General features: G+C 41.7%; 3 protein-coding genes, 1 non-coding gene and 1 pseudogene across 6 annotated transcripts; 2 read left to right on the top strand and 3 right to left on the bottom strand.

Moving 5' to 3' along the window:
• Window positions 1–1,854: 1,854 nt before the first annotated feature.
• Window positions 1,855–2,113, bottom strand: LOC146689802 (signal recognition particle RNA; annotated as a pseudogene).
• A 1,449-nt stretch (window positions 2,114–3,562) lies between these two features.
• On the bottom strand, window positions 3,563–3,645 carry trnal-cag (transfer RNA leucine (anticodon CAG)). Its single transcript has one exon. It is a non-coding gene; the product is annotated as a tRNA-Leu (tRNA).
• Window positions 3,646–4,417: 772 nt separating this feature from the next.
• Window positions 4,418–10,902, top strand: LOC146689800 (suppressor APC domain-containing protein 1). Of its 2 annotated transcripts, none has more exons than XM_085437645.1 (4): window positions 4,418–5,888; window positions 9,190–9,360; window positions 9,771–9,926; window positions 10,088–10,902. In XM_085437645.1, exons 1-4 carry the CDS (start codon window positions 5,790–5,792, stop codon window positions 10,175–10,177), a joined length of 516 nt encoding a protein of 171 aa, XP_085293771.1. In that variant the 5' UTR covers window positions 4,418–5,789; the 3' UTR covers window positions 10,178–10,902. The 2 variants fall into 2 exon arrangements, with proteins under 2 accessions (XP_085293771.1, XP_085293772.1); XM_085437646.1 differs by lacking the exon at window positions 4,418–5,888 and adding an exon at window positions 7,573–7,980.
• A 1,851-nt stretch (window positions 10,903–12,753) lies between these two features.
• prdm4 (PR domain containing 4) lies at window positions 12,754–17,596 on the bottom strand. Its single transcript, XM_085436804.1, has 11 exons — window positions 17,533–17,596; window positions 17,220–17,335; window positions 16,422–16,610; window positions 15,557–16,327; window positions 15,320–15,469; window positions 15,112–15,230; window positions 14,925–15,010; window positions 14,710–14,837; window positions 13,907–14,461; window positions 13,655–13,823; window positions 12,754–13,552 (listed from the first exon to the last, which is right to left on the bottom strand). The coding sequence occupies exons 2-11, from the start codon at window positions 17,332–17,334 to the stop codon at window positions 13,195–13,197; spliced, it is 2,640 nt and encodes an 879-aa protein (XP_085292930.1). The 5' UTR covers window position 17,335; window positions 17,533–17,596; the 3' UTR covers window positions 12,754–13,194.
• A 1,013-nt stretch (window positions 17,597–18,609) lies between these two features.
• On the top strand, window positions 18,610–20,044 carry LOC146689798 (achaete-scute homolog 4-like). Of its 2 annotated transcripts, none has more exons than XM_085436807.1 (2): window positions 18,610–19,318; window positions 19,418–20,044. In XM_085436807.1, the coding sequence occupies exon 2, from the start codon at window positions 19,419–19,421 to the stop codon at window positions 19,956–19,958; it is 540 nt and encodes a 179-aa protein (XP_085292933.1). In that variant the 5' UTR covers window positions 18,610–19,318; window position 19,418; the 3' UTR covers window positions 19,959–20,044. The 2 variants fall into 2 exon arrangements, with proteins under 2 accessions (XP_085292933.1, XP_085292932.1); XM_085436806.1 differs by having other exon boundaries at window positions 18,611–19,318; window positions 19,415–20,044.
• Window positions 20,045–26,781: the final 6,737 nt, after the last annotated feature.

Raw genomic sequence — 26,781 nt, 5'->3', positions numbered from 1 at the left:
GAGGTTCATCAACACATGTTGATGGACCTCCCTGTCAGGACAGTGCCAAAAGAGGCTTAACCGCACCCACTGAATAATCAAAACACAGTATGTACTGAATGTGATAGCCAGTCTCCCAGCAGCCTACAGTAACAGCTTAAAAGAGGTTTTATGGTTTGTTGTGTTTTGTTTTTTCTGAGCTTCTTTTTTTATAAATATTGGTCCTCGATTATCAGAGATTGTGAGACCTTAGAATCCTAATAATAATTTGATATTGTTTGATTAGCATCAGAACTCCAGCTAAAATATTACTATGGTATCACTCTCAGGGGTTATCCCTGTTACACCTCACCCACAGCAAGTTTGTTTAGGTTATACAGCAGCGTAATAGCAAACAGTCCTTTTCACCAAAGTATTTCAAAAAGAAAGAAACAAAACTGCACAAAGACATACACTTGTGGTCAGAAATTCAAATGCAGTCATCACGGACATGAATGTCATGATAGTGTGGGGGGCGGTTTCAGGGTGTGTAGCATACATCTTTAATGAGTTTAATGACTTAAATTGTGTTGCTTGTTTGTTTTTACCCCTCAAATTTTAAAGGCTGACAGGGTATCGTCATCACCCTGGTGGGCGGTCGGTATTGACATCTAAGTTTCTCGATAACGCAACAACACGGTGACGTAGGAGCTTCAAATTAATATCATAAGTATATCTACTAAAAATTTCAAATCTCAGTGATCTCAACGTCAGAAGTCAAGTTTTCTGAAAATCCTGTAAATACAATAACTTCAAAATGAGGCAACATAGGATTTTTAAACTGATACCACAGGTGTGTCTGCTCGGAGGCTGAGAAGTAGAACTAGCACACGCCAGTATTTTATAATTTTTGTACTGTGCAGGTCTTCTTCCAGCCACCTTATACAGAGTCCAGAGTCCTCTTCAGAAGTAAATGCAAATTTTCTTACACCTCTCTGTGTTGTGATCTATTCTTTTATATTACATTTTATACTTGTTTATATTCATCAATATTTCTGCCCCGTGTGTATTTGTGTGTGTTATAGTTGCAGACTACAATGATACAAATTTACTGGAAGCTGCACTGCTGGGTGGGGACAGCTTCATTGAAGACACACCAGCTCCTGCATCCCAGCCTTGTTGGCAGCTTCATAAGAAAGATGGTGATGGCAGACCCTGAACCCGTAACTACCACAAAGGTTGTTTCTTTTCCTCTTTTCAGTGCATTTTTGTATTACCAGCGGCTATGTGTTGTGCTTATTCAGGTGTGCCTTCAGTGAGGAGGTGGAATAAGTGGATAGTATTTTTGTCTTGGCTTACCATCATAACTAATTGCACACCACCTGGAGTCAAGATGACTGAACGGTCTAAGGCGTTGCATTTAGGTCTTGCAGGAAATAGTTCATCAGGAATGCATGTGTGTGCATGTTTGAGTTGCTATTTGTTTCTAAGGCTATTTGACCTCAAGTTTAAATACATAAGTCAGATTCCATTCAGTTTAGGGTTATGCATTCGAGATCATTCAATTGTATATTATGATATATTGACAGATAAAAGCGTGCTCAAGCATCTTTGTAATCAGTGTTCAGTAGCTGAGCAAAAGCTCTGTGTTCTGGTTGCCTTCTCCCTTGGAGGCGTGGGTTCAAATCCTGCTCCTGTGACAAAGCATTTCAAAATATATTTCATTCAGTATTTAAGAAATTTGCAAACATGTAAACATGGATTTATTTCTCACACATAAGTTGTAAGAAAGCTGATGGGAAACGCAGATCCTAAATGGATAGCACTGGGAATAATTGCGGGTTTTTAATGCTTCATGCACTGAGAGCACAAAACATTGTGTGAATCAGTAGTGCATAAAGACTTGCTTCTTCTGCATTGCTCAGGCTGATCTTCAGCATCTATTCATGAGCTTGATCCTACTTTCACCTGCTCTGTCTGCCGGTGCAGGCCTCCTTAGATGACCTGGTGGTACCAGGGCCCACAGGTGCACCATATCCATGCTGAGCAAGGATGCCTGATATACTGCTGCAGCTCAGAGGTCCTGAGCTCAAACTATCCTCTAGCCTCAGTCTCCTGGTAGCTTGTATTACAGGCACACACCACCACACCTGGCAAGAAGCAGCCTCACTCACAGAGCTTTTAACGTCATCACATTAGAGTAGTGTCCATCAATAATGGAAGTAATGGCAAAGCAAATAACTACTGATATGAGATTTTCTTAATTAGCAGAAGGACGTGTGCGTGTGTGATCATTTTGTTTATGCACTGTCAGATAAACAATAAAACATTCATGGATTTTTAATAATCACATAAACAATGACAAACTCAGGACACTGATGGAAATCAAACTGCAGGAATTCTGTTTGGCTACACAAGCAATTTTACATTCATGAGGCAGACCACAAAGACTGAAGAAAACTGTAAACCGGAGGCTAACTTCTGAGGTTTTTCTCAGTTTTTTACAAATGTCTGTCTGAATTGTGTGACTTTGTGAAAGGTGTGACTTTGTCAGGTCTTCCAGAGTAAGATGAACCAGCACAGGTATTTATCATTTTGCCAAATCTCATGGGCTATTGTGTCATGATGGCAGAGCGGTTTAAGGCGCTGCGTTCAGATCGCAGTCTCCTATGGAGGCGGGGGTTCAAATCCCACTTCTGACAGCAAGTTTCTCGCATGTAGCAAATGAAAGATGAAGATGCTGTTCATCATTACAAAACTAGTCACTATGCAGGGTTGAACAGTGCCCAACTAAGAGACCTGTGTTATGAGAAATTTAGATCTCAAATGCATTTTGTCAGAGTAACACTAAGAATAGTTGTACCCTGTTCATCTGAACAAGTCAGTTTCCCGCATTGAAAACACCTGAATGCAGTAGTGGCAGTCGAATCTACGCCTTAACCTGCTCAACCATCTGTATCTTCCACAGCGCTTTTTGGTGATATAGATAATTCCACAGAGCTTCCTGTTTCATCTTAAGCCCTCAATACATGCAGCTGTTACAGAGGTTACAGATATGATATTATGGTTGGTGCTTAGAACTTTGGTCTCATAAAAGCAGATCTCAATGTGTTTTGAAGTGAATTCAAAGTCCAAAGCATTAACCATTACACCATGGGAGTGCCAAAATAATGCCATTAGAAAATTAGCTGGAAATCATTGGATTGTGCTGTTGACTGGAAAACAAAATGAATCATATTAGCTTTAGTGGTTAACTTGCATTTTAATGGTATAAAGATCATGTAAATAAAAAAAGAAGGTCAGCCCTGATTTTACCAATAATGCTCGAATGACAATAAAGTTGCTCCAGTGATTTCAAATTTGCAGATTTGTGTAAAAGAAAGTGATTCTACCAGTATGTGATAGTGCCTTTAATAAATAGTTAGCACAGTGTACATGACAGTTATATATCTTCAGTAAATATATTAGTGACATGAAATTAATGACTTGCTTTGTTGTACATGTCAGCTATTACAAGTCAATTATTACAAAACTCACCAACGCGGAATTAGACCTGACACAACACCAGCATCTTTACTTGAACAGTGTCAGACAAGCTACTTGCTGTCAGAGGTGGGATTTGAACCCACGCCTCCAGGTGAGACTGCGACCTGAACGCAGCGCCTTAGACCGCTCGGCCACCCTGACACATCTGTAGTCATGGTTTCGTGAAGTTAAAAATTTAGGACGGCTGCCTATGCCATCTAAAATGTTCGGATCATGCTGTTGTTACAGAGGTTTGGATCTTTAGCCATCAGAATTGTTGTCTGCCACCCTCCTGGGAAGAGCTGAGGAGAGCCCCAAACGAGAGGTCACCCAGCAGCCACGGAGCAGAGGGTTGCAGTGACCCCTCTCAGGCCTCAGGCCCAGAGGCCATCAGGAGTGAGCCAGTACATACATGAGCGCCCAGCCCCAGACACCAAGAAACACCAAGAAACACCAACACACCGACCTCTCAGAGCATCAGCCACTGGCAGAGAGTGTGGAGAGGGGAGGTGAACAGGTGCACGCAGACACAAACGTGCATTCCCACCCCCATATACACGAACAAATACTCAGCACTCACCCGACGTAGAGACAAACATAAATAGACACTGTACACACATTCACACTCCCCAAACATACTCTATATCCCAGGTCCGTGTACCCCTGCCCCCAGAGGGGCAAACCGTACCCAGACCCAGGAGATGTAACCCTTCTCTCTGGGGTGGAGGAAAGCAGATCGCCTCCTTATCTGCAGTAGCAGGGAGGCCCCGCATCCCAGACCCCAATCCGACGGCCAGCACTTCCTCCCAGCTGCCCAGCCCTGATGGTTAACAGAACGGGGGTGAGTGAAGAAGTGCATTTAAAACACAGGAGGGCATGGTGCTTCCTGCCAGAGAGCAGCACGGCTCCTCCCGAAAACCCTCAGTGTCTATATGCATTTAAAATTGAGGGTAGGGCACCAGCGCCAGAGGTGGGTTTGAATACACAGACTATCCTCTGGATGCTGTATAACGTGCAGGAATCCATGATGTAAATTAGCCTTTATGCATGTAGTGTTTCGTGTCCACTTTAAAAGGGAGCACTTTTGTCCATAGCTTAGCTGCACAAGCTAATGAATGACCTCTCTTTTGAACACAAAACGCCCTCACACAAAACAGGAGGGGTACCTCCAAAGTTTGGTTTTGTCCGTTCATTGATGGTAGTTTTGTGCTTGATGCAAAACGCTAGTATAACATATATTTAACACATTGTTGTAGAGGTTAATTGTAGAACCAATCTGAGGGGGCACAGTAGGGGATTTTATTTTCTATATATATTTTTTTCCCTCACAAGTTGCACTAAAATCTCTCCAACAGGGCTGCTGTTGGATCCATAACAGCCACTTTAGCCTGAGGCCCTAATGAATAACATGTGTTGCTGATTTTCTGTGTTGCCATCGACTAACTGAACAGCTGAGCGCTGATAGTAATGCTGTTAGTGTCAATAAACTGAGCCTACTGAAGTCTCTATCTCCTGTACTTGCTCTCAAACTCCAAACTATACTCGCCATAGTCAAGTTTGTTTAGCAGCTCCATTCAGTGCTCCACACCTCTGTGCTTGATCTCTCATCCTCAGGTTATGTCACATTCCAGGCAACATGTTGGGACAGAAAGCTCACCTGAAACTAACAAGAAAGTGATTTCGTGCCCTTCCTTTGGACCTAGCTGCAGATTAGCATGATTTTCCTTGAGCTGAGGGACAACTTCTTCGTATCTTGTTGGAAAATCCAGTGTTTGTGAAACACAGCCTTGTTTTCCTCCTCTGGCCTTCTGCTGTAAATTTGGGATAAACAAGCTCCCCCCCCCCTGCTGTTATGACACTGATGGAAACACATCAGGAGCTGATAAGTGTGTAACCACACCTGTATCCTCCCCTCAAATCTCCCATCCGCAGCTTCATTTTCATATTTCCTGCTGGGTGCTTTTTCACCTTTTGTTGTCTTTTCTCTCATATTTGATCCGGCAGTGCCAGTCTCACCCCCTCTCCAACCCGGTTCTCCCTCTCTTTGTCACTGGTTGTCGATCAACCAGTCAGTGACATGTGGAATTTTTCATCACCTCGCCCCGGGGGCACCATGCTGCCTGCGCCTGTGTATCGTGCTGCTTTTTTTTCCAGTCCTGCCTTCTCTCTCTCTCACTCACTCATGCACACTCATTCTCTCCCCGCGGTATTATTCTGAGTCAGCCAGTGGCAAGCTATGGTTTGTTGTTTGTGGTCAACCCAGCTGTATGGGGTAGCAGTAGCTGTCAGTGACTGATCAGCTCTCCATGGCCTATCGTCCCTCCAGCTCTGGCTCCTACACTGTGGTTATCATCCCGCTTAAGACCAGTCTGTGCAGCGTGGACGCACTTCGCTTCTACCTATGGGTGAGGATAGAGGTGGTATTTGTGTGTCTATACATCATCTGTTTTGTCTCCCTGTTTTTTTAGGAGTTGTATGAATGATCAAACTGTTGTATACTAAACATGCTTTTGATGGACTCTTCTGTCTCTGGGGAAGTGTCACTAGTTTGGTACATTTGGCCAACCTGCAATAACCTGACTTTTCCCACTTCTCTGGAATGTAACATCCATCATTTCTGTGTTGATTTTGACTCATTTACTCATTATTTTACAGTATTCTTATAAAGAGACAAGTTTATCTAGGCTAAATGGCAGCATATTTCACTAGTAAGTTCAACCGGTACAAGCTACAAGCTACAAGGAACGAGTGCCAAGAAACACAAACAACTAAAGTGCAGGGACAGAAATGTCAGAAATCTTATCTGTTGATTAGAACTGAGATTGTTAAACAATTATTTTCATTAATCTTTGAACAGACAGCAAACACAAGTGTAGTCTCACAGACAAAAAAAACTTTTTTAACTTTTTAGGCAAATTCAAAGAGGTAAAAACGTCCAATTTTAAGTCTTCATGTCTGCATAAAGCTAATTCAGTGTCACACGAGATATCCTCAGTTCATTCTTTGATTGCACTGTAGGACAAAGGCAATTTTAATAATATGCCTAACATGATATCTGCACATTTTTGCTGCCGTCTGAGGTTTTATCACATTTATTCTGTTCTGTGTTAAACTCAACTGGTGAATACCATGCCTTTCAAAAAAAAGGCATGGTAAAAATTCAGCATTTTTAAAGCTGGATAAGTTTTGCAAAAGAGGATTTTGTGGTTTCTAAGTGCCTCCTTATATTGCTTGGTGGAGTATTACTCAAGTTACTTGACAGGCTCAGGCTCAGGGCTCTCTACTCTCACTGTCAGTCAGGTTTTTCATGTGTCATGCTGTAATAACATCCAACTTTTGGCAGCTGTGAAAAAAGCTTTTTTTTTTGTATGATTTGCCTCAGGTAAACACTGCTTCCAAAGTACTGAAACAGTGGATTAACAATTCATCCATATCTTTTTGTCTAGCAGTAATAGGTTCTGACTGTTATTGAATTCCAGCACACAGCTAGACTTGCCTCACACAGCACAGAAGTGTGCCTCGACACACCATTGGGGAACAGCTTTGTTAGTTGAAAAGACACATTTTGGATTCATATAATGATGATGCACCACCCTCTGTTCAGTTGCAATGCTACTCTGCTGCACGTGCTGCAAACAGTGCTGAGATAAATGTTGAAGCTGCTCTGCTGAATAAAATATGTTATGACAGCATTTCTAAACTATCCTATTATTGCATTATTAACATTTAAGAAAAAAAGGTTTACGCTTATGAGCCAAATAATAAGTAACAACCTCCTGCCACCGATGTCAAATGACCTAATTAACAAAACAATTGATTGACTATTAAAATAGTATATAGTTAGCTATTACAGCTATAGTCTTGATGGTGTACCCTGCAACACACCACAACCATCAGAAAATCACACCAGGCATCAAAAATAAGATCAGCCTGATATCTGTGCAGTGATATCAGTCACCATTCAGTCGATAATTAAAAAGAAAGTGAAGAACAAAAACTATATTTTAAACAGTGCTTCCATTATATTTTTATCCATGGGAGAGAAGTTTAATAGGTGCTAGCTACCAAGGGGCAAACTCCAGAGCTGAAAAAGTGGCAAAAACTGCAGTTCCTGTAGCTGCTACTTGAGGCTGGCACCAAAATGAAGTTAATCTCCACAGACTCATACATTCAAAGGTTGAAGTTTAGAGATTAAAAAGCATATTTACTGCCTGGTACAAAATAGGGTTTGCGCCTGTGTGGGTAGTTTTCTCTTTTTAATAACTCATCTGCCTGTATAATTGGCTTGTTAGTCTCAGCACTAATTGGCTCAATTAACATATTCCTGCACCCAAACAGTTTGTGAATGCAGCTTTCTGACCAAGCTAGCTAGAGTTAGCTTGATAAATTAGGGCTCCACCCTTTCTTCCATATATGGCAGCTGAGGTCACGGTGACTACTTTCATCTTTGATACTGCCTGTGGAATTGCCATGATATTTTGCAGTTGTTCTCTTGTGGTAGGGAAACTATATTCTGCTAATGTCAGTATGTTTAGCATAAAATATCACGCTCACCGCGTTTTTTACTTCTCATGAATTTTACATTTTCTAACTGGAAAAATGTGGATTTTAGGGGTTAAGGTCACGGCACAATCCTATAGAAATAGTCGCAAGTCTAATTGTTTCTTTTAAACATTAACACGTTTGAGACAAGAAAGCAGAGAAAACTATAGAGCAAATGTGCATGTTTTCTCACTAACAGCTAACCAGCCCAGTGGTGTATATGCTTTCTCCATTCTTTTCTTTTTTTTTTAAATGTAGTGTTTGTTTGTGATAACAGTAAGCCGACTCAATGTGACAAACTTGTAGATAATGTTGAACCTGATCTCTTTTTCTCAAGGCTCTCAGAGTTGAATGTTTTCACAATGTACATTTTTGGTTAACTATCATAACTGAATCATATGTGGCAAACTGATAACATAAGGTTGACAGCCATGGATTAAGAGGTCATGTTAGCAATATTCAGATTAAGAGCATGTCTCATTAATACTTCTAGCTTTTTAAATTTGTTTTCCATTTGAACAGCACACTCACTCACTGTGTGTTTTTCAGACAAGTTGAATTGTCACGTAAAGGTGATGCGCATCGTTGTATGTATAAAGTGCGTGTGTTGAGTCAGGTTGCGTTCAGTCATTTCTATCTTTGCTTTATTCGGGGTAGCGTGACTCTACAGTCATCCCAGTGACACATTCCCACATGTCAAGCTCGATCTTCACAGCTTCCTGTTGAAGGATCAGTGTAACCAGTTTTCTGTTAGCAGTAAATCTACTAACGATCAGCAGCCGAGCCAGAATAAATTTAGACTATTAACTCTAAAATAGAGAATAGAGTTTTCGGCCTCACTGTCGTTGAGATTACAGTGACTCTAATGGTCTGAAGTCATGAAGCCCCACCGCCACATGTCATGTTTCTCACTGTGTGTCTTTGTTTCAGCCTATTTAAAGAGCCTGTAACCCCGCTGGGCATAGACTAAAGAGCTAAAGGCCACCTGCTGCTCAGTGTTGCCTGGTACACAGTGCCTCGGGGCCTCTGGTTTACATGCTTCTATACATGAACCTGAAGGTCAAACATGTTAGCCTAGTACACAGGGACATACCAAAACTGGTTCTATCATATAACTCAGCACAAACAAAGTTTTCCATTTCATTTTGCTTCTTTGTGTTTCAGATTAAACGGTTGAAGGATCTGGAGAAGGAGAAGGACGCTCTGTGGTCTGGTCTGGAGATTCTGGAGAAGGCTCGGCTCTGGTATCTCCAGCGGCTGGAGGAGAACAGGGCTTGGCAGGATAGCATCGAAAGCAGAAGTGGGTTTGTCTCCAGAAATGAAGATGGAGCAGAGGTACAGAGAAGGGCCTCTTTGATTTTACTGACATGAGGCTGTCATGTTTAATAACGATGAATGATTACAGTCTTAACTTCCTTCTGACTTTGAAAAGGCTTGTCATTGTAACACAATCACAACTGGCTGCCTTATTGTCGAGGCTGAAGGATGGAAGTTGCATCGGGCCTTACCATAAATTTTAGCATGCACAGCGTCCAAGTTTAGTGGTCAATATCTGAAAAATTGTGCAAGACTTCAGCCTCATTCCTAAACGACAAACATTTCCTGTAATTACATCATTTTAAGCATCTATTTCATTTTCATCTGTTAGTGAGAGCATTCCTCACCAATCATAAAGATGAGACTTGTGCTTGGCATCCATTCGGGTGTTTCTAAGCCCACTAACAGTTCTGTGTGCCTGCCCTCAGGCTCGCTCCTGCCTCCTCAGGTCTCGTATCCAGCGGGTGAACGGTTCTCTGGGCTCTGTGATGAGTGAGCCTAACGCCATGACCGGCAGCAACCCCTCTCTGCTTGAAGCAGTGGCAGACAGTGACCTCCGGTGGCACAACTCAGTACTGACTCAGGTAAAGAAACAACCCTCAAGGAGGTAGAAGAAATATATTTTAATTAAATATTGAAACATCTTCTTTAAGAGCTTTTAATAAAGTTACGTGAATAAGTTTTGCATCAGCGTTCTTATGATTTGTCCCTTTGTGTAACATTGTCATTTTTCATGTTTTAACAGGAGGTGAAGAACAAGAACTGTCAAATATCCTTGTTAGAACAGGAAAAACACGCTCTCCTCAGTCAACTCCATGCACTGAAGAACTGCTGACTATAAGCTTACACGTGTATTACACCCCAAACTTACATTTAACTGGATATCATACAGTTATTTGCATGTAAATATGTATTTAAATTAATAAATGATAGTAAATGATACATTATTTTTTTCTTTGCTTTGTATGCAGTGAACCAGCCTGACGGGAAGGTTTTTGAATAACTTGACTGACGTGTTGAATGTGCTGCATTTGTTAATTCCTCATGACTATCATTTAACTTTGACCACTTTATGCTCTCTGCTGCTGATGATACATTTAGGGTTATGTCAACATCCAAGTATTCCCACAAATTTGTTCCTGCACTATTTGTCTAATTAAAATGTAAAAGTATATTAAATAACAACTGCAAGTCCAGAAAAAGATGCCCAGGCTTCATTTGAACCGTAACACCTTCTAGTTTCTGTAAATGTGCTTGCTGGGCACGTGAATAAATCATATTCTAACTGTAAGAGACCCTGTGAATATATTCAGTTGTATGTAGACGTACAGTTGAATAATAGATACACCTGGATCACTGCATTGATTCTTTATGAAATGAAATGTCTCCATGTTTGGAGATACTCTCTGAAATGGATGGACACAACATGACTAAACTGATACCACATGAGCAAATTAATTTTTTTTTTCCTTTACTGAATGCACTGAGTAAGTGCAATAAGTGAGCAATAGTGTTTAGTACTTCTCCAAAAGACACTTGAAGCAAAGTAATCTCATTATAATAAAGGCTTACAAATTTGAGAGACTAGCCCATGTCTCAGTTTTAATTACGTTCATTTCAATGTAATTTATATAGCACTAACTCACAAAACTAGTTGCCTCAAGGTGTTTTATATTTATATTTATATTATTAGCAAGACAATCCCAACAATCACACGAACCCCCAACAAGTTAGCAGTTGGCAACAGCGGGAAGACAAATTTACTTTTAACAGGATGAAACCTTAAACTGAACCAGGCTCAGGGAGGGGCAGCCATCTGTTACAACCAGTAGTTGATCACTTAATGAGAAGTACAGAGATTCACATTGGTGGAAAAGTGAACAAAAGAATGATCATCAATTCACATTAAGAAAAACTGCTGATAGCTAAATGACTGTTGCTGCTACTGTCTTTAGAGGGTGTCCTGTAAAGATTACAAGAAGAACTCAAGAAACAATCCTGGAAGAGTTGTTCAAAACAAAACAAAATTTAAAAAAACGGAGAAACAAAAATATACAACACTGTTTCGAGGGGACACGGTACGGGACATCAGCTGCAAAGCCTCATTCCCACTGTAGAGCACGGTGGAGGGAGCATCATGGTTTTGGGCTGCTTTGCCATCTCAGGGCCTGGACTGTGAGAAGTCACTGAGGGGACAAATGGTTTAAGGTGGTATTTTGAAGTGGTTACTTCAAAGATGGGAACCAGGTCACAGTGAGTTCTCTTCAGAGCAGTAAGTCTGGTTTCAATCAGCTTGCATTCAATGAAATCAAGCTGGCAAATAAATCCATTCTTTTTATGGAAATATTGTTATTAGCTGTAATTTTAAAAAAGAATCTATTACTGTCTGCATTTACTGGAATTTACAATAAGTAGGGATGGCTGTAGCTCAGGAAGTACATCTACAAATTAGAAGGTTGATGGTTCAATCCCTGGCTGCTCCAGTCTGCATGCCAAATTTACTTGGGCAAGATACTAACCCCAACTTTCTCTCCAATTGGAGTATGAATGTTGAAATTCCTCTACTAATAGTGACATGGTTGCTTAACTTCAGAATGAAATAGGCACTCAGTTGGGCTCAATCGCTGTAGCTGGCTCAGAGTGATTGCAGTGTGTGCGAAATCAGTTTGCATTTATAAATTATCTGGCGAGTGATTGCAGTCAGTTTGGAAACATGTTGCGTCCCACCAGGCAACCTGTACAATTGCCTTACAATCTAAAGTGGTCGGTTACAGAATTTAAAAAAAAGTGCAATCACTAAGCAAACACTACGATTTTCCTAGTCACAAGACTTTTACCCCTCCGCTGTAGAAGGCTGATGAGGAATTGTTGGCAGGCGGGCAGACGGGTAGCATGGACACCCAACAATGCAATTAGGGATTTTCAAATCGATACCATAGGTGCATCACCTAAAAAAATCTCAGAGGTGTTAAAATCTTGTTGACCTGGACCTTAAGGTAACGTTTTTCTGAAAATCTTGCAAATCTGATAACTCAAGGGGGAAATCCTCAAGAAGACTTTCAAATGTATTTATCATTTCCTGGTGCATTTACCAGGAGGCTGAGGGGCAGCACTGATGGTTCTCATTATTTTTATTCCTAGTTTCACTCAAGTGTAATTAAGCCATTAGTTCCTGGCTGGCATGCTCGACTTCATACGTCACAAAAACATGCTCTACAATTTGTTAACAGTACTAAAAAATGCTGACATCAGCAGTGCTACCCTTTACTCTCTCGGTAAAGCGCGAATGGTGTTAATTTGAAAGTCCTAGATGATGTCCTTGAGTTAACAGATTTGCAGGATTTTGATAAAAAGTTGCCAAATTTTCTTTGCAACTTAATGAGATGACACATAAAAAATATCAGTCTGCTCTATAGCACAGTTGTTCGTTTATTAAAATATGCATTACACAGTATAAAGCTGCAACATTACTTTAACACCCAGTGTGGGATAATGCACCATAAATGCCTACCATATTACTCTGTAGCAAAAAAAAAGGTTATCAGCCACATTACTGAGTGAGCCGAAGAATTAAGATTAAGAGAAAAATAATGAATAAATGATAGCTTATATGAAACCCGAAAACCAGTAATTACACAGGCCTGAGTCATGAGAGGAAAGAAAATACAGTCAGATCTCAGATTATTTTAGCAGCTCTTGTGAGAAACTAGACAAAAATGTGGCAGTTCAATTGTACTGATGGCCAAATATGTTATTATATATTCAGAAAGTTATATTTGGCAAAAACGAAAGGTAAACATCGATAGTTTTATGAACTTAAATAAATAAAACATCTCAACAGGCACAGTGTTGTCAGTGAGGGGGTGACAGGGACTTTTCAGAGTTATATCCACCGACATCTAAACCGCAGTCTTCACTATTGGCCGAGTCAACCAGTCTCTCTCTTCCTCTTCTGCTGTCGTCGTCGTCCTCCTCCTCCTCCTCCTCCTCGTCTTCGTCGTCAGCGTCCTGCTCCTTGCGGGACCCCCTTTCTGTCTTGGGCCCTTTGCAGATCTTGAGGTGGCGCGTGAGGTGGTATTTGGTGAGGAAGGCTTTGTTGCACTTCTCGCACACAAAGTCTCGGCGGCCCTCGTGAGAGTTCATGTGCTTCTTCAGGTGGTTGGTCTTGAGGAAGTGTTTGTTGCACTTTGGGCACTGAATCCGCCGCTCACTGTCATTGAGAAATGAAGGAGATTTAAAAACAACTATTAGACACTCTGGATTCTGAGAGTACAATCCATCTGTTGACTTTTAAAGCAATGAAGTGACGCACTGTGTGTGAGAGAACATGTGCTGCTTCAGGTCGTGTTTCCTGATGAACGCTCGATCGCAGAGGTCACACTTGAGCTTCTCCGCCCCGGTGTGGATGAGCATGTGCGACGCCACGTGGGACTTCTGAGTGAACGACTTCTCGCAGACTGTGCATCTGTAGTTCTTCTGACCTGTCAGTGCGAAAACATGTGTGCATGTGTTAATCAGTCTGTGTGCCGAGCATCTGAAGTTACACTATTTACGCTGTACCTACCTGTGTGAATTTTCAGGTGCATCCTGAGGTTGCTGGGGTCGCTGAAGGCTTTGCTACAGTACTCGCACTTGTGAGGTTTCATCCCCACATGGCCCATGAAGTGCACCTTGAGTTTAGTGGATGTAATGAACGCCCGAGTACACATGCTGCATTTGAATTTCTTCTCCCGCACGTGGCCCTGACCTTTTGCCTTGGAGGTAATGTTATCAGAGTTTCTATCACTGCCGCCCCCGCTGCTGGCGCCGGTGTCAGTGTTTGTCTGCCCTGCAGCAGGGTTGTGACAGGGCCACGGGGAAGAGGAGGAGCTAGAGGTTTCATTTGTCAGCTTGTCTTCCTGGTGAGAGTGTTGCTGGGGCTGCTGCTCCTGTTGCTGTTGCTGCTGAGTTGGTGGTTGCTGTTGCTGATTGTGGTCCTGCTGTGATGGGCTGTGGCTGTGTGGAGGTTGGGTATGGCTGTGGTTACTGTTATGGCTGCCAAGATGAGACTTAAGGTCAGAGAAGGAGGCGCACTCTTTGCCACACTGGCAGATCTGACCCTCGGGTACCTGTGTAACACCTGAGAACCAAAGAAAAGGAAGTTAGAGAGTTGAGAATGTGGGCCAGTCAATGGCATCTATTCCTTCATCCTCCAGGAACTGCCTGCATACTCTCACCATATGATTATTGTGTACCAGGAGGTACCTAGGACCCACTGCACCAATGTAGGGTCAGACAATGGGTCCAGCTGTTTACTCACACTCGTACTAAATGAGGGTTCCTTAAATTTATACAGAGGGTTAGACATATTTAGTCATGTCCGCTCACCCATCAGCCTGCAGTAGTCTCTGCTGTAATAGAAGAGCAGCTCCTGGTCCGGGTGGATCTCAGTGGTTGTGCAGAAGAAGAGTTTACCGTTAGCAGGGTACGCCACCAGATTCTGCTCTTCATGTGTCCTGGACACACAAACAAAAACGTGTTAATTTTAATTTGCATTGTGGGTAATGTAGGCAACAATGGCATATAAAAACACGAGCATTCACCGAGCTTTGCGGACGAACATCATCCAGTTGCATTCGTTCTCATCTGTTGTCACGATGCAGAACTCTAGCACGTTGTTGTGGTACATCTGTGACAGAAAAACTTGTTTATCATGCGTTCCCATGCTTTCATCGTGGTTTTGTATTGAATGTGGCAACTGCACTCCTAACAAAGGGCCACAAGATTAACCTTCCATATTTGAGGTGTGTCCTTTTCCGGCCAATCAGAGAGGTCCACGTTGCTACAATGCTGGCCAACCATTGGTCCAAAACAGGTCCTTGGTGGAATGACGTCCCGTGCAAAAACTCCTATGAGTGCAACCACATGCACATTTAAACATGAGCTTAGAGTAACATCTGAGGTCTGTCCTCATTAATAATCAAGTTTCTTTTCTTACCGAGCGGTTCGTCGGCAACAGAGATACGCAGGCACAGCGGACGCGGGAGAGAGAGGCGAGCCCGGCTTTGGATGGGAGCATCTGGGATGAAAGTGACTGGGCCATGCTCAGGACAGTCTGAGGTATATGAGCACTCACACAGTGTGCACCCTAAAACAAAAATGCACATTAGCTTTAAAGATTTCTCCATAAGCTATCGATTTTACTTGGATAGGAGACTTGAAGTTAAAAACTCACAGATGCTGTAAGCATTGACCATGTTCTCCTTGTTGGAAGAGGAATCCTCGAGCTGCAGCGTCGAGTTCACCAGCACCAGGTTGTTTTCCGGCCCCAGAGAAACCTCAGCAGTGATGGGGGACACGTTAACGGCCTCCAGCCCCATCCCAGAGTGTCCATGCAGAGACACAGGCTCCAGCTGGTTCTGGTTGGCCATGGAGCCGGTGAGTACCACACTTACTACGCCTGAGTTCAGCTCCCCGTTCGTGTGGAGTTGCTCCCCAAGTCCCCCTGCTCCCCCTCCCCCCGAGTTGCCCACTCGCCCCCCCATGTGATCCTGTTCCATTACCACTGGCAATTCGAGCACAGGGGGTCCATGCAGGGGCATCACCCCACCAGAAGAGTCCACCCCTGTCAGGCCCTCGTGAGGCTGGGGCTGCCTTCCCCCTCCGAGCTGCTGCTGGGTGTCAGGCACCGGCACTACTCCGACTCCATCCATTGAGGCCAATTCCTCCCCCATCCGCTCAGGAGACATGGGACTGCTGACACGTGACTCCATGGCAAGCCCTGTAGAGTCCAGCTCATGAGCACCTGTCTGGTGAAGGTCTGCCTGACCACTAACTTGTCTGGAGTCCATGGGCACCAGGCCCTGCTCCAGTGGGCCTCCAGGGCCACTATAGGGATCCAGACCTGAGGAATTGTTACTGGGCACAGACAGGGTCCCATCCATGTTAAGGCTGCTGGGATGAATATACTGAGGTGGAGGACGGTCTGCCAGGTAGGACAGAATACCTGTAGACCAAACACAGAGACCGTGTGGGATATACAACTTAAATTAAACATTGCCCTCGCCTCTAGATGAGTGTTCTGAGAAACCTTAACCCACCTGGCAGTATGTGTCGGAAGTAGCTGCTTTCCAGGTGAGGGTATGGTGGAGGGGGCAAGGAGTAATTCCTTTCAGGCAGGCCGCACATCACCCCTCTATCACTCAGTGGACCCATGGGGAGCATCAGAGACAAGGCTGAAGGGAGAGAACCAAGGGAAGGACCCAGACTGGGGATGGCCACTGGCATACCTAAACTCCCAAACCAAAGAACAGGTAAATACACACTGACGCTTGAGACAAGAAAGAATAATATGCAAATGAAAAATATGATCTATCTGCAAACAAAAACATTTTATACACCAGCTATAAAGTGAAAAATAACTGTCAATAGCTGTTTAATTAGTACATGAAACCGGGTTAACACTGACAACAGAAATCTGGACACAGTCATGTATGCCCCACGAGTCTGAGCAGGCCTCTACACAACCCATATTGTAAATATATGTAAATATGTGAGGATTGTCAGGATGCTTTCAAGCTTGATACCTTCATTAACAAAAATCTAAGTGCAAGTGTAACTTCTGATGACGAGTCAGTATTTTACAAGTATCAGTTAGAAAACAAACTAAATTTCTTATAATTATAACTTTGTTTAACAATAAGAAATAATTATTACAATATGCTTTGTGACTTTTTCTCCTTATTGGGTCTTCCAGAAATCAGAATTAAAAGCAGAATAGCTGGAGTGAGTATGTTTTGTTTATAAAGGACAAAATGTGTGGACCATCACAGATCACCAGGTCGGTCTAATGTGTTCCCAGCTACAGCATTAAGAGCAGGAAGCAGCGTGTTCCATACCTGGAGTGGGAATGGGATTGTGCGTGGGGGAGGTGGGCAGACCCAGGTGGCTGGCACTCACTGAGGACACGCTGAGCTGGTCCATGCCCACAGGACTGAGGTTCATGTCATTCATCCTGGAGAGTCAACATCAGAGGCAACCTGAGCGTTTAGCCAGAAAGCTAGCTAACATACACAAGTAAGCACATTTTGGGAGGGTGAGGGGGTGAGAAGGTTATTGTACCAACCTCGCGACCGTCTTTTTTTCTGAAGGGAAGCGTTTAGTAATAAACAGAAAGCACACAATGTGCACACAGATTAAGTACAAACTTACCTGAATTTAACAACTGAGGTACTGCAGTAGCCGTGTACATCTGAGTGGTGCTCCTACATGTCTGTCCCTGCGAATTAAAGACAGTAGGCTTGAAATAAACTTAAAGCGCATGACACTGACAAAGAAGCTAAAACTAAAGTCAACGTTATCAGATTTTTTTTTAAAGAAAATAAAAAAGCTTTGCAACTAGCTAGCTAGTTAGCCCAACATCTCCGGACTGGCCGCACTGTTAGCTTTGTTCGAGCGGTTTCTGCTGGGCAGTATTACACGTGTAACTCGATACGTCCGTAAGTGTTGCTTTGTTGCTGAAACGTTGAGGATTTTAAAAGGAAAAGCCGTGAAAACAACAACATACCAACACAATACCTCCATGACCTGGGCCATGACAGTACTGCCTCCCGGCGCATGCGCCGTAGCATAGAAGGATGGAGGCGCGTCGGCTGATCACAGGTCAGTAAGAGGGATAACCTCCCCCTAATTTACCTTTAGTTTTTAATATTTACTATTTAATGTTTTTATAAATCTGTGCGGTGTTTCTTAGTGAAAAATGTAACTAGGAAACGCTTATTTGCTTTATTTTGTTTCCTTTGGTGCTTGTTTAGCTGTCCAGGGAATGATGTTGGTGAGTACGAACACGGCAAAGAGGCTGTAGTTCGGAGGTGTCAAACATAGGGCCCGGGGCCCGAATCGGCCCGGCAAAGACTCCAGTCTGGTACGCTGGACGGAAGATATGGTGGAGGGTATAAAGTTTTGTTCTTTTAATTGCATTTTTATAAGATTTCCAGCTGTTCCTGCTAATAAAGAACGCCCCCCCCCCCCCCCCCCCCCACGCACACATACAGCCACTCATACACTAAAGTAGGTAAATAGTAGACAATGAAATGACAGAAAAGTTCTTGTATTTTTACTGTTTAGTAAAAGCTTATTTAGATTCTTCACTATTCTAAGAGACATATTCTTATTCTTTTAAATAAAAAATACTATAAAAGGTAATATTTTAATTATCTAATTCTATGGGGTTTGTTTAGGTTGTGATTTTTCTTCTTGCTGCTCCAGTCTAGTTCTTGATTTACTGATTTGTCAGATAAACTTGAAGTTAATCTTACACTCCTCTGCTGTGACATTGAGGAGTGTGTGTGCTTTTACTACCAGTTGGTGATAAGTTTCAATTTTTTGGCACTGAAAGATTGAATGCTATCATGTGGAACAAATAATTTCATGTTATGATGTTTCATGATGGTTTTACGTACAAATGCTACCTTCAACTCATATTTTGTTGTTGGATTAGGATTTCAAGGACATACAGTCCCTTGCAAAAGTCATCTATTATCATTGTTGAAAAAGAAAAAAGAAAACAAAGATAGATGACTTTGGGATATTTTATCCCAAAATACACCAAATAAATCCTAATCAACATCCATAAGGCTAATTGTTGAATAACTTACAATGAAAATTACTTATAAGCCAATAAAATTTTCCAATCTTTTTTTGTCCTGCTGAGAACTGCTTCACACTGTTAGCGGAAGGAAGAAAACGTTGTGTAAACAATTTTATCTTGTTGAGAAAAGCTACATGGATTCATCTCCGCCCAGGATCACACCCACCCATGTCAGCAGCCTCAAAACCCCCAACAAACAAGCTGTCACTGACTACATCGAGGGCAGCCGACTTTGTTGTTGTTTTCTTTTCTTTTCTTTTTTTTAAAGATAACACGTTTCATCTGCAAAATTCAGAAGGAAACTCGCGCACACACCAGTGATGGTTGTTGTGAGGAGGCTCTGACGAGGTGAGTTGAAACGATTCATTTGGTGCTGGATGGTTTGAATCGATGTAATACCCTCTGACTTTATGATAAAAAATGTATTTTTTCTTGTTATTTCAGCAGAATGGCTTACCACAGTCAGGGGATGATGGAGCACATTTCACTCGTCCGTCCGCTGGCTCTCCACGGCATCTCCATGGACAACAGCGGAGCGCACCGTCAAGACGCGCTTCGCCTCGGACTGCCCTGCCACCTGGACGCCTACTTTGACCCCGTGCACGGACAGAGATTACCCTGCAGACGATTCTCCTACATCCCCTTTCACGGACCCCTCGGTGTGTGCGATTACTCTTTCGAGCCCGCGTTTATCCGGAAAAGGAACGAACGGGAACGGCACCGAGTACGCTGCGTAAACGAGGGTTACGCGCGCCTCCGGGAGCACCTGCCTCACGAGTTCGACGACAAACGGCTCAGCAAAGTGGAGACGCTGCGAGCGGCCATTGACTATATCAAACACCTGCAGAACCTGCTGGATGTAAACGTCTCCGGGGTGGAGGTGTCACTCGGAGGGGCGCGCAAACTCGAGCGGCTACAGCAGAGCTCGGAGTGCACTAGCGATGGAGAAACTCAAACCAGCCTAAGCGAAAGCGGGGATGTTGTTTAAATAGCCCTGCCTGTCACTCAGACCTGCTGTGTATGATCAAAGTGTAAAAAGGAAAAAGGGACAGTAAAGATGAGCTGTAATTATTATTGAGTCATATTATTTTTATATCATGCAGTCAATGAAATAATAATGTCTTTCTTCACTTTCGGAAAAGGTACATGTTACAAAATAATCCCAGCTCATTTATGTCATCATTAAATTGAGTTTAAAAAAAAGCATTAACGTCCAATTATTTTTTTACCACATGTTACAAGCTCTTTGTGGTTGAAAAGTATCAACAAGGTTCCTGAGCTTGCTTTTGACTAAAACATAACCCTGTGCGAAATGTCTCTTTAGAGAGACTTTAGAGCAAGGGTGTCATGAGGCCAGGGGGCCAGAACTGGCCTGGCAAAGACTCAAATCTAGCCCAATGAGCGCTTTGGAAATTATAAGCAAGTACTTTTGAACTTTTAACTGTATTTTCATAACGTTTACAGCTTTTTCTTTGGATAAAGACCTCCCCTTTTTCCATTCATACTACACCCAAATGATATGTAACCGATAAAATGACAAAAGTTCCTGTTTATCCACTATAGAAATTTAAGTTTGCTTGTGTTTTTTTTCCATAGCTACCGTAATCGCATACAGTACAGTAATAGCTACCAGAGCTCTTTCTGTAATTTAACATATTCAACACTTTTTTTCTTATACTAAGACATCTCAGGGATTAAATGTTTAGCTAAATGTCTTTCCACTGATGGAAAGGGGGAATTTCAACTGGTCCAGCCCAAATAACATGTGTGTATGTGGCCTATGATATAACACTGGTTCAACATTGCTGTGTCAGAGTCCCATTTTTATCCATCCTTCTGCCATCTTAACTGCATATTTAATTCAGTGTCACGGAGGAGCTGGAGCTTATTTCACCTTTTACTGTGGAACCTCGGGGTGCACATCACATGTTGACAGTCTCTTTGCTCTCCGGTTACTTTGAAATGTTTTCCTCAGTTTTAAAGCGCTGGATTTAGATACAAATAATTTCCCTTATGTAAGTTAAAAAAAATAATGGCTTTCCCGTGCACAGGTCTAAGGTGGCATGTACAATCATGCACTGAATGATTAAGCAACTCAAAAAATCTGCTGTTTGAACTTTTCTGAGCCTCGCGCATGGGCAGTTTGGTTGTGCAATCAGAAAATCTGTTCTAATCAATGGAATAAGGTGATGTTATCATTCTGCTTTGACACACAAGATTTCGATTGAGTGGAATTTATTCTCTTTGGTTTGTTATTTAACAACAACACGCTCAGTCTCGTCTTGTTTCAAGAACGAGCGGCTATTGATATAGTCATAAAAAATGAGAGAAATGAAATCTCAAATCTGCTACTGAACTAGTTAAGTAAATAAATTTATTTATATAGCACTTTTCACAGATAAAAATCACAACAAAACCAGAAATAAAAATTAAGTAATAATATAAAACAATAAGTTGAAAACATAAGACAACTAACCACTTTAGTTGTCATTAAAGTGGTTATTTAACTTCATTTGAACTTGCTGCACATTAATATGAGCTCAAGAATTCAGTTAGTCTCCTGATATATTTGTAACTATGAAAACGCTTTTGGCCATGACAGAAAATCGAGGATTTTTACTTTGCTGTTGCTTCTCTGTTGTAACTGTAGCCCTTCTGATGAGCCCTTTTCTCCCACCCTGACTGCTGAGAATCTTGTGCTAAAGGCCATTTGCTGCTCAGTGTTCACTCTGGACAAAAACCTTCTTAAGCCAAGCCCGAAGATGAACAGCACTCAATGATGACATCTACCTTCTCATTTGTAAGCTGTGCATTCTGAGTGTTTTATCTTACTGCTTTATGTATGAGCTGACAATACCAAGGTACTCCTTGCTTTTTTTCTGCCATTTAACTTTTATTTTTTGTAATAAATAATCAGCATTGTCAAGCAGTTTGTGCAGCTGTAGATTAGCATACTTGATTTCTCGCCAGTGTTAAACGGTTGTTTGCAAAACCATGCTTTTAAAGCAGTTTCCCAAGCACTCCTTAAGCAAGAAGCATCCCTTCAGAAGAAAGTATCTCTCTCTTTCTTCATGTTTTTTGCACCTAAATGTTCTTCAAAGACCACCTACTTCATATCTCATGGTACTCAGGAAGTTTTTGCCTTCTAATATCTTGAGGAATGCATTTATCAGGGAACCCTCAGCTTCATAAGAGGAAACTCTAGAAACATTCGTCTCTACTTCTACTATTTGCATGTTTATCCTTCCAACCTCCGCTGGCCTGCATGGAAACAGCCCCTTTCTCATTTTCTGTAATACCAAAACCACAAATTTACCCCCAAAAAGTAAACATTAGCGATATTGTATACAGTTAAAGGGGATTTGGAAAGCCCTGCAGAATGCACGCCAACTGAACCGTGCAGATAGGGGAGAATGGCATTGATTTCCACTAAAGCATGACAAACCCTCAACAAAAGGCGTTTGGTAGTGCAGTGTGTGAATTAGACCCAATAATTAGCCAAGTGCTGGTACTTTGCGCTTGATGGTTCAGCGGCACTCTAAAGATGGAAAACATGAAGCTACTACTGAAGCTACTAAAGCTTCTGCCATAATGCATGTTTTCTTTCCTGAAGTACACAGGCAGATTCTAATCGGATTCCTGCACAGATTCCTTGGATCCATGGATCTATTTCAGTGTGAAATTTGTTGCCTATGTGTGCGTGAGATTTAACCCATAATAAAGAGGAAAGGGTTGTGAGGAATCATGTGGATTGTGTTTTATTTTTGGAAAGTGTGTTCCACATCCTTACCTCCTATACAATCAGTTTTTTGAATCTGAGGGACTAAAAAAACAAAACAAAAACAACTGCTCAAACATTGTTGTCCTCTGAACATCTTGTCACACAGGGCCACCATGGGCCCTTAGTAAACACACGCTTGAGAACAATTGGGTATATCCCTTACAATGTGGTGAAAAGCATGCTAAGCAAGATTTCAATTATGTAGTCACAAAAACAGAAAGATGAAAACAATAAAGAAAATAACACGTGGAAGAAAAATGAGGAAGGAAATTAGAATACAATCAGACAAGCAAGTTTAATCTCAATATTAAGCCTGCTGATCTATTCCTGTTTGCGCAAGGCTACACATTCGTGCAGCGCATGGTGAGAGAATTCCTGCAAACGTTCGCGATGACTAGGCGCGATAAAGTTTATCAGCTGCAGTGAGATCAGTAGGGGACCACCAGGAAAGATTGCTGCCGCATGTTCAGACACAGAGCCCTCATCCGGGGACGGAAACGGAAGAAATGGGACTAACAGGGCACGCAATGATGCTGAGGTGTCCTCCTCAAACTGCAGAAAAACACAAGTGGAGCTCAACTTAAAAAACATGTTTTGAAAGAGCATGTGTTTGTGGCAAAGCAAGTTTATCAGCGTTAGTTCATCATTACTATTACAGCAGTGGGGGAAGCAGCTGCTTTACTTTATTGAAAGGAGTAATGCCACACCATAAAAAATCTTTAGTAAAACTCCTGCATTTAAATAGCTCGACAGTTGAAAAGCCTGCATCTGTGATGGCGTGAGATTGCATTCGTAAGCATGTTGTGGGTAACTTTCCCATCTGTGAAGGCCTCATTAATGCAGAATAATCTATACAGGTTTTGGAGCAACATATGCCGCCATGCTGATTGCATCTTTTTTTTCCGGGGAAGCTTTGTTTATTTCAAGACACAATGCCAAAACCACACTTTGCGTGCATTCTGACAACATGGCTCAAATGTAAAAGTTCATGTCCTATCAAATTCTCAAAGCATTCACCACATTCTGAGATGAAAAACAAAGAACACACTGAACTGTTGTAATCCTACGTCAAGAAGCATATGTGGCGTACAAATGCACTGATGTCCTCGCTGTCTGAAAGCTGACATAGTGTTGATAAAAGAAGCAGTGATGTAACACAGAACTATATGTAGCCCAGTTTATTAAACCATGTTGCTGGCATCATCTCAGTAAATCAGCATTCTCTGAAATACTCAGTCTGGCAACGACAATCGTGCGATGTTCACTTCAAAGTCACTTAAATCATCTTTTTTTCTACATTCTGCTGCTCAGGCTGATCTTCAGCAAATCATCTTGACTGAGACTACATTCCTGAAAGCACTGAGCTGCTACCATGTGACTGGCTGATAAGATATTTGAACAGTTGAACATGCGTTCTAGATAAAGTGGCTGGTCAGTGTATAGCGGGGGAAATAAATGCAATGCTTAATTTGCAATCTCAAACTGCATTTTGAGAGAAAAAAAGGTTTATTTATAGTCACACGTATCCGGGTTATTAAAGTGATGGATATGTGAGAATGTAATGAATAGTAATACAATTTTACTATGTAAGTAAAGGTAAAATATTGTATTTATTTTTCCATCACATTTACAGATGGACAAAAGTTAAAGCACAATCACCACATATGGCCTTTAGACATCACAGGAAAATCCAGGTCCTGTAGTCCACTACATTTTATACGTGTAGTAGGATATGTGCACTGTAGGTTCTGTATGTACAGTTTGTGATATAAAACTGTAGAATTCTAGATTAATAGATTCATTTCTAATCTGAAGTCCAATAGAAAATCAATTCTCAGATGAAACTCAGCAAACAACTAGGAAAACTACAGAAAAAGCACCAAAACTAGAAGCAAAACTACAACAATACTCTGACTAGTACTTCTACACTGTCTGTGTTTAGTCAACATGGAGATAAGCACCAACTCAACAGGCGAGGTAAGATTTTCTGAATATCAGAGACTGTTTTCTTAAAGTGTTTAGGACAGTCCAGTATTCTTTGATTGGTTCATCTTATCTCTGTACAAATGCAATTGTGTGATTGGATCAAAAAATAAAGTTTCCAGGGAGGGTCAGGATGAAAGAAGGGTGGGATGAGTTTTAATGACCCATACTGGTAGCCTCATGCTGAGCCTGATGGCCATTAGATCTACCTACACTCTAACAAAGGGGTGGGGAACTCCAGGTCTCAAGGACTGGTATCCTGTAGATTTTATTTGTCCTTGATCCAACACACCTGATTTAAATGGCTAAATTACCTCCTCAACATATCTTGAAGTTCTCCACGGGCCTGGTAATAAACTAATCCTTTGATTCAGGTGTGCTGACCTCGGATGAGATCCAAAACCTGCAGGACACTGGCCCTTGAGGCCTGGAGTTCTCGAACCGCTGATCTAACAGTTTGCATGAGTTTGTGAATAGTATACAGTTCTTGTTGAGAATAATTCATCTTAATGTTAAGTGACTGTCTTTAGTGAATCAAAACATGTTTATTTTGCATGTGTTGCATGTGTATTTCTTTGTCTTTTAGTCACTTGAACAAGTGCAGCCTGATTTTGCATCCCAGCATGATGGACATGCTCCCCAACAGCATGCTGCAAACCCTGCACCAAGCCCTTCTGGATAGTCAGGAGCTGGATGCAGAAAATGCTGCTCTGAGGCAGCAGCTCACCCAGTGTAAGGAAGAAAGACAGATGCTGGTTGAGAACCAGAAAGAAATCAAATTTTATGAAGAGGAGAGGAAGAGAACAAAGAAAGAAATGGAGATTAACCTCAGGTCCCGGAAGCAAACACTGCACCACCAGCAAACCATCTTGATTATTTGTATTTTACCACAGATGAACATTTTCATACAGCAAATGTTTTGTACTTCATCAAAGTTAAACTACAAGCCCCGAAGTAGTTCGACTTATGAACGTGTATGACCTTTTTGATTTGATACAGAATTTTACTGCCAGATATTGGCTGGAATAAATCCTGAACAAGAACACCCAGAGACCACACCCAGGAGCCAAATTTAGCGAGCATTTGTGGCTTGTATAAGCTGAAAAACTTGAGATTTTAAGATATGTTCACACACTGTGTAATTTTGTTATGGTGTCAATGTGATGTTGTAGGTTGTCATATTGAAAAAGGTCTAGGTCTAGTATATTGTTGTAATGTTTGAGGATGCTCCATAAAAAAAACTTGTGGTGGAAATATAAAGTCTTTGCTAATTTTCATATTTGGTGTGATCTTCAAACCAAATCTGAAAATGATATATTGAAAACCTTAAATGCCAGACCACCTCCTCTACACACACACAGACACACACACGCACGCACGCACACACACACACACACACACACCGTTTTCTCCAGATTCAGCTTCAGCTCACAGGCTGCTGCCTTGATTATTTCCTGTTACATTTTAGGATTAAAGCTTAAAGTCATCTTTTCCCCTTTACTGCTTTCAAGGTGATTTCCAGGTGACCAAGAAATAAGGTACCAAACCATGATGCCCCCTCCACCATAGTTCACACTGAGGATTTGTTGGCTTTCTTTCCTCAAAATACAGCTTTTATTTAATTTTTTCTGTTAACTTTTTTTTATTTGTATTTATCTATTTTCCATGTTGTTTGTATGTGCTCTTGAATTTTGAAAATTTGTTCAGTTTGTGTTTGATCTTGAGGCAAATGAGGCATGATTCACAAATATCAGTCTTTCTTAAACAGCAGACTATTAGTAAAGTGATGCTAAGAACATCTGATCCTAGGGGGAGTTTTTGAGAAGTCTGCATCGTGAACAATTAATCTGCCGCTCCCTTTAGGATCATCACAGTGAATCATCTATCTCCATCTCACCATGTTTTTTGTATCCCTTCAGTTACACCAACCTCTCTGCATGTCCTGCTTCACTACATCCAGGAATCTTCTCGCCGTTTTTTCTCTTTTTCTTCTATTTGACAGCTCCATATTTAACACCCATTGTACAGTATATCCACTGTCCCTCCT

Source organism: Copadichromis virginalis, linkage group LG17, assembly GCF_057382275.1.
Source record: "Copadichromis virginalis isolate Kocher_CV1m ecotype Utaka linkage group LG17, C_Virginalis_male_GT1.1, whole genome shotgun sequence".
In the NCBI taxonomy this organism is placed as follows: domain Eukaryota; kingdom Metazoa; phylum Chordata; class Actinopteri; order Cichliformes; family Cichlidae; genus Copadichromis; species Copadichromis virginalis.
The sequence above is the reverse complement of the archived record's forward strand: the minus strand, read 5'-3'. Positions and strand labels throughout refer to the sequence as shown.

Coding starts and splice junctions, on each gene's coding strand:
- LOC146689800 (XM_085437645.1), top strand. CDS start 5,790: ATGGCCTATCGTCCCTCCAGCTCTGGCTCCTACACTGTGGTTATCATC. Junction 9,361..9,770: donor GAAATGAAGATGGAGCAGAG/GTACAGAGAAGG, acceptor GCCTGCCCTCAG/GCTCGCTCCTGCCTCCTCAG. Junction 9,927..10,087: donor ACAACTCAGTACTGACTCAG/GTAAAGAAACAA, acceptor ATGTTTTAACAG/GAGGTGAAGAACAAGAACTG.
- LOC146689798 (XM_085436807.1), top strand. CDS start 19,419: ATGGCTTACCACAGTCAGGGGATGATGGAGCACATTTCACTCGTCCGT.
- prdm4 (XM_085436804.1), bottom strand. CDS start 17,334: ATGAATGACATGAACCTCAGTCCTGTGGGCATGGACCAGCTCAGCGTG. Junction 15,231..15,319: donor TGTTGCCGACGAACCGCTCG/GTAAGAAAAGAA, acceptor TTGCACTCATAG/GAGTTTTTGCACGGGACGTC. Junction 13,824..13,906: donor GCACCTGAAAATTCACACAG/GTAGGTACAGCG, acceptor TCGCACTGACAG/GTCAGAAGAACTACAGATGC.